The sequence below is a fragment of the Urtica dioica genome, chromosome 6 (assembly GCF_054948205.1).
Source record: "Urtica dioica subsp. dioica isolate 48M chromosome 6, U.dioica_male_clone48M_v1_H2, whole genome shotgun sequence".
In the NCBI taxonomy this organism is placed as follows: Eukaryota; Viridiplantae; Streptophyta; class Magnoliopsida; order Rosales; family Urticaceae; genus Urtica; species Urtica dioica.
The window spans coordinates 36,934,233-36,941,173 of record NC_142761.1 but is presented as its reverse complement, the minus strand read 5'-3'; the positions used below and the strand labels follow the sequence as shown (position 1 = coordinate 36,941,173).

Genomic DNA, 6,941 nt, shown 5'->3' with positions numbered 1-6,941 from the left:
AAGGGGAAAGATGGAGAAGGAGAGAGAGAGAGAGAGAGAGAGAGAGAGAGAGAGAGAGAGAGAGAGAGAGAGAGAGAGGAACAAAAGAAAGAGGAGTTTCATAAAAAATGGGAAACTTAACGCAACGGTAGCATCTTCCGTAGTATAAAGTTCTAGCCGCGACGAGAATGTTTTCCTCAGAGGCGAGATACACAAGTTTTTTACTTTTTTTTATAACGGGACAAATATCCGTTGGTAAAAATCCTATTATCTACAACTGGAAAACCGTTTTAAAAGAGGATTTTTTACAACGAGATATAATAACCGTTATAAAATCTTCACTTTCAATATTGTTATAGGAGCAAATCGGACAGAAAAATATTGCTAAAACGTTGTCCTATTGTAAAATTTCTGTTGTAGAATCACAATTTGCAGTAGTGCGTTTTGTTTTGAAACGGTATGATATTGAACCGCATATTAAGCTTTTTTTTTATTTTATTTTATTTATTTTTTTATTATGTTAGTTGGAAAACTCGTGTAAGTATTTTTCCGACTATAAGCTTGCATGTATTAAGTTGAGGGTTTAAGTCATTTATGTTAGCTCGCACGTATTAACTCTAAAACTTAATAACGCAGAACACGTTAGTAAATGGTGAAAAAGTTACATGAAATTTTTTTGGCAAAATGAATACAATACAAAAAAATTGGCTACATAAGCCACCTAAACTATATGAATTGTAAATTAGCCAACCTTTCGTAAATACTTTGTAAATATCCAACTTGCATACGTGGCAACTTATTAACTACATTTTTTTACATGTTTGACTGGATTAAATAAGTCTTTAATTAATCTGTTAATAAGTTAACTTTGCTATTTACAAGAAATTAACGAAAGGTGGGCTATATCTCAATTCACTATAACCGTGTGACTATATAACTTAATAACCCATACAATAATTATTAGCCAATCATTAATTGATAAAAGTAAATAATCAATCATCATGATCCAAAGTCACCATAATCAAATTGGATTCATTTCTATTATATATATATATATATATATATATATATATATATATATATGTATATATAAGAACTATTCTGTCGATATAATTCCTTTACACAATTTTTTCTATTCGTAATTCCTTAAATAAAAAGTTTACACCTATGTCATATTACCATTTCCGACAACTAAACAACAATCGAGTCCCTCCTTATAAATGATACACATAAATAAAAGTCACCATTCTTCATATCGCAACCGCAAACTGATTTCTCAAACACACACACACAAACCATCATGATTTCACGCTTGTTGCTTGTTGTCGTTTTTCTGTCGTACTCCACAAGGTTAAGCCACGGGCTTCTCGATCCAAAGACTGTCAAAATCACAAACGGGATGGTCCCAGACACCACGCTGACAGTTCACTGCAAGTCAGGAGACAATGATCTCGGGCCTCAGACCCTTCTCAAGGGACAGTCGTTCACGTTCAACTTCAAGGTCAACCTCATGAAAACGACAAAGTTTTTCTGCAACTTTCAGTGGATGTCAAACGACAAGGTGGAGAGCCGGTGGGCCGACATATTCGACGCCCAAAACAAAGAAACAAGCAGCTGCACTACGTGCGATTGGGAGGTCAAAAATCCAGATGGTGTGTGTCGCATGAAATCCAAAATCGAGGAGACTACTTGTTTTCCGTGGAACCCCGTGTTTTTGTCGTTCAAGGATTAGACTCTTTCTGTTTTAGCTTTAATAAAATACCTATAGTAATGGTTTCCAAGCGTTTACTCTCCGTTTGATTGTGCAAAAAATAATTTCTAAAGATCTGAAAATATATACATATGCCCAGGCTTTCGTTTTTACAATTATCTTACTTTTGCTTACTTACAAATATGTATAAGCAATGGATGTGGGACGAGTATCGACGATAGAGAAAGGCATGTAAAACAGAAGGAAAAAATAATAGATGTGGTGTGAGACTTTAACACTAGAACAAATAAAGACATCCGCTGCGACGATTGTCGCACCTAATGCCCCAAAATTCGCATCTAATAGTTTATTAGGTGCGACATTAGGTGCCGAGGGAGGCGGGACGGAGCTGGTCACGGGCGGCGGGACTGTTTGGGCAGCAGCGGGCCGGTGCTGGTCACGGGCGGCGGGGCGGAGCTGGTCGCGGGCGTCCTCGCTGCCCGCCCCTCGCCCCTCGCCCCCACCAGCCCCCTCCGCCCCTCGCCCCCACCAGCCATCAGCCCTCTTGCCTCTCGCTCCGACGACTCGCGCCCCTACAAGGTTCGTTATCTAATTGTTACTTAGTAGTTTAATTAGTTAAGTTGAATTGAAATGTTTAATTTAGTTTATTTTTAGATTGAAATTAGTTAACTTAATTGAAATTGAAATTTTTTAAATTGCACATCGAACACGCTTTGACGTTTCTGGAACGATTTGAGAAACGGTCCAAGCACGCGCAATTTTGAGGGGGCGCACCGATTGACTCGAGCATCAGTTTTGCTATTGGCGTCATTCGTTTCGAAGCTATGGACGTTATCTAAAAGGAACGCTTTTCGAGTCTGTCGGCAACAACTTTTTGACTCCTAAAAATGCCATTTACTGCACCTAATTCGCGTTTAATGTTTTGTGTTTATTATGTGTTTAATTTCGTGTTTAATTTCGGTTGTTGTCTTTTGGTTTTCCCTGACTGTTGGGTTTCTTTTGTTGTGTATTTAAGGCTTCGTTTCAGACTTTGTAAGGCAGACTTGATTAAGAAATAAATCTAGAAATCCAATCTTCGTTATCCCTATTTGGAATGGAATTTGTATTTTTAATTAAGAATTTTATTTTCAGAATATTATTTCTAATTTAGAATGTTGTTAATTAATTTTTATTTAATTATAGATGAATTTTGATTTAATTTTCTAATTTTTTGAATTTTTTTTAATTAAAATAACCTATTCGGTGTGACGTGTCGCACCGGATATAATTATTAGGTTCGACAAAGTCACATCCGATATGAATCACCCGCCAATTTCAAGATTTTGGCACCAAAATAGCTTGGGCATTAGGTGCGACATGTCGCACCAGAAAGTGTCGCACCTAAAGGTATACGCATTAGGTGCGACATGTCGCACCTAATACCTTTAGCGACGGACTTTTAGGTGCGACTTTTGGAGTATTAGGTGCGACAATCGTCGCACCGGATGACTATATTTGTCCTAGTAGTAACCTCTTACTTTATTCCTTGGAATGTGAATAAATGAACTGGCCAGTGTCCAAATTGAGTCATGACTCTTTTGGATGAATCAATGTGACTTGTTAGCTCCTTGTCAATACATTGTTTCTAACTTATTCACAAGTGACAAAAGGAGTTGAGAAAATAACAACTAGAAAGGTCAAATTGTAATTTTGTAAATCCCATCTAATTGATGATATTCATGAAGGGTAAACATATATAATATTCAATGGATCCACTTATCACAATTAAAGTAGAATTTTGAGTAGAAAATATATTCATTTGAACCGAGAGATTTTCAATGTCAACTCTTTAGTGGAGTCAGTTGACATTAAGCTAGAACTTGAAAAAGGTTTGTGAAGTTTTTTGTCCAAGCATGCTAGCTCAAGCTTTGTTCATTTGGATCCGTGAGGTCACTATCACAAATCATTGGAGTAGGATTTGTTATACTAGTAGCTAAGTCAAAACAAGTTCAAGTGTTGAACTAGACGAATTTTACGAAAATTGTCTAAATGGTAATTTTATCCATAAGGACAATAAGATGGTATTAATGTCAAAATAAGATTTTGGACATTGTCATATGATGACAATGTAAATTGATCCACACGGCCATAAATGAGAATAGGGCCTTGAGGATTGATTTTCATTTTATGGAATTTTATGTGAAAATTCTACATGGGTTTTTCTTGTTTTGTCATGAACAAATAAAGAAACAACTAGAAGCTTGTTCTAGATGGAAATTTCGTCCACCATCAAAGAAAGAGGGAAATTATTTTGTGCATTGATGTATGAAGATACTTGCCAAAAGGAAAAGATGAAACAAATTAATAGCACATGGCTATATGGTATGGACGGCCAACATAAGGAAAAAGGGAAACTATTTCCAACCTTAGTATTTTGATACGGATGAGAAATCAAGATTGTGCTCATGAATATGTGATATTCAATAGAAAAGAGGAAACTACCTCTTCAATGCAATCCATCCTCTTATAAATACCACACCTCATTCACAATGTTGAAGACACCAGTTTTTGAGATTGAGAGCTTCTCTCTATAGACTTGCCCCCCCCCCCCCCCCCCCCCCCCCCCCCCCCCCCCTTCTCTCTCTCTCTCTCTCTCTCTCTCTCTCTCTCTCTCTCTCTTCTTCTTGCTCTTTTGTTTTGGCACCTAGGTCCTCATTAGAACTTGCTTTTGTATTAGCTCTTTGCCTCTAAGACCAGTTCTTGAGTCATTGTGTTTAATAGTGCCCGCACACTAAATCCTTTCTAAACTCGAAGACTCTAGTGGTAGAAACTATCGTGGTTATTCGGATTCAAGAAGACGCAATGAGACAAGCTAAGTTGGGAGACGAGCGATTCAACCTTTCCAAAGGCTTCACAACGCTAAAGCTTCTAACAAGCTTGGTACCGAGTGAAAACCCTTTATAGTTTTGAAGTTTTAAATTATATGTTCATGCACTTTGTCTAGGTAGTAAAATCGTTTTACGTGGTTTTAAAGAATTTTTTATATTCCGCCGCTTCCTAGAAGCGATAAATCATTCTTAATCCTCGATCTTTTCCAACAAATGGTATCAGAGCTATGGTCAAAGTTTAAGCATGCCTATGTAATTTAAACTTTGAGTAATTGTTTTTTAGATTTTTTAAATTTATTGCTCGGGCCTTTAAATTAAAATGCATGTTGATTTTCTACACTATTTGGATGATATTAAAACACATTAGAATCAGTTCTAAAAGTTTTTAATTTTTTCTTAATCAAAATCGTGTTTTGAGAAGTTTGAGAATTTCGGGTAATTTCATGAAGTAGTAATATTGTCTTGCTAGCTTTCTTTATTTACTCGCTTGTTTTATGTTTATTATTATTTCCTTTTGTGCTATATTATTACCTTGTTAATAAAACATCTCAATAAGAATTAACAACTCAATAAAACATTCTGTTACACTTAATTCTTTTGTATTTTTGTCCTCGCCCGAATTTTTGTCCAAAATTGCTTGAGCTTAAGAATGCCTCTCGGTAAAATGAGTGCATCTCTCTGCTCGGAACTCGGATTTGAATGGTTCTTGAACCAAATTGGACATCGGAGTCGCGTCTACGGTGATTTTACTCCGAGGTGCTTGTAGTACAGGATTCCAGGATTTCTGAAAATTTTGGATTACGGATCCCGGATCCCATTCCGAGAGTTGTAGAACTCAAATGGAAAAATTTCCTCGAGCAAAAAATGTTTTTTCAAGTATAATAAACATAATGTGTAAGATTTAACAGTTTTGATTTTTTGAATATTTACTTGAAATTGAGATTTTGTAAAAACGAGTTTGAATTTTGAAAAATTGTTTTTACTTTCAAACTTGAAACTTTTGGTCATCCAAATCAAATACGTTTTCAAAACTATATCTATATCAGTTATGTTCAAAATTTATTGCTCTTGAAAATTTAAGTGGGAGGTCACCTCGAAGACCAGTTGGCAAGAAGATGCCTGAAGATGTGTAATCTCAAACTTCAAGTGTTCGAGTGAGTTAGAAGTTCACACTTCTCTCACGCACTTTCCCTAGTAGAAAATAGGAAATGTCTGAGTATGTACCTTGTGCCTTTATGCACTAACACTGCTCTCCCTTGAAACTTGTCGATCTAAGAATCAATTTCTAGAATTCCACTCTATCTCTCTATACACTAGGAAATGTGTTTCCGAACATATAAGAGACGATGTGTCAACTCTAAAAACTAAGTGTGAGGGTTATACTTGTTGTTTACAACCCACGATCCCCAACCCTAATGAAAAGTGGAATTGTCGCCATACTAATAGTCATCTTCGTGGCCCTCTCTTAAATGAGAGTACTCAACGGTGCTTTGCTCTGATCATTGCTATAAGAGCTATGTCCGAGAGTGAAACGATGAGACAAGGCCTCCCCTCGGTGGATTGTTTTTCAAAGTAGATCTCATGAACTAAGTGGTTGGTTACACACTTAGACTCAATCCCTAGTAATCCTCCTTCGAAGTCCTGCGAAAGCATATGAGTGATCAAACTCTTTTACAAGGTGGCTAGTCAAATTTGATGTATTGACATCTTGGCTATGCATTAATGATGAGTCATTTACATATGAAAGGAGATTCTTTTCGGACTTCCCTCGAAGGAGTAAAGTATCATTTCGTTCATAACACCTTTGGATTTTTCCTGTCTTGTTCATCCTAAAAAGTTAAACAAAGTTAAATCCTAAACCAAAAGACTAATCATAAACTTGTTTCAACTTAATATCAACAAAATGTCTCTCAACCTTTTCTCAACCATCCTTTCCTCAAACAAACTCGAAGGCGAAAACTACATTGATTGGAAACGTAACCTCGACATCGTCCTTACCATTGACAACCAAAAGTGAGTACTCACCACCCCGTGTCCTTAGTTAACCCTTTTCAATCCAACCCTGGACCCGAGAACTAGATTGCTGTTAAGCATGTTCTTAAGAATCTTCGCAGAACAAGGAACTTGATGCTTACATATTCAGGTACTGACCTGTTTATGATGGGATATACCGTCTACGATTTTCAAGCGGATAAGGATTCCAGGAAATCCACTTCACGATTTATGTTCATCCTTAATGGTGGATCTGTTATTTGGAGGACTATCAAGCAATCGTGCATTGCTGTTTCCACAATGGAAACAGAATATGTGGCTGCTTGTGAAGCATCCGAAGAGGCTGTATGGCTTAGAAAATTCATTAAGTATTTGGAAGTTGTTCCAAATAT

At 36.6% G+C, this 6,941-nt stretch overlaps 1 protein-coding gene across 1 annotated transcript; it reads left to right on the top strand.

Annotated features, from left to right (window-relative positions):
* The first annotated feature begins 1,279 nt into the window (after positions 1 to 1,279).
* On the top strand, positions 1,280 to 1,711 carry LOC149393870 (S-protein homolog 5-like). The gene has a single exon (XM_089618199.1). It carries the CDS (start codon positions 1,280 to 1,282, stop codon positions 1,709 to 1,711), a length of 432 nt encoding a protein of 143 aa, XP_089474325.1.
* The last annotated feature ends 5,230 nt before the right edge of the window (positions 1,712 to 6,941 follow it).

Excerpts from the sequence above, each read along its gene's own strand:
- LOC149393870 (XM_089618199.1), top strand. The coding sequence starts at position 1,280 with ATGATTTCACGCTTGTTGCTTGTTGTCGTTTTTCTGTCGTACTCCACA.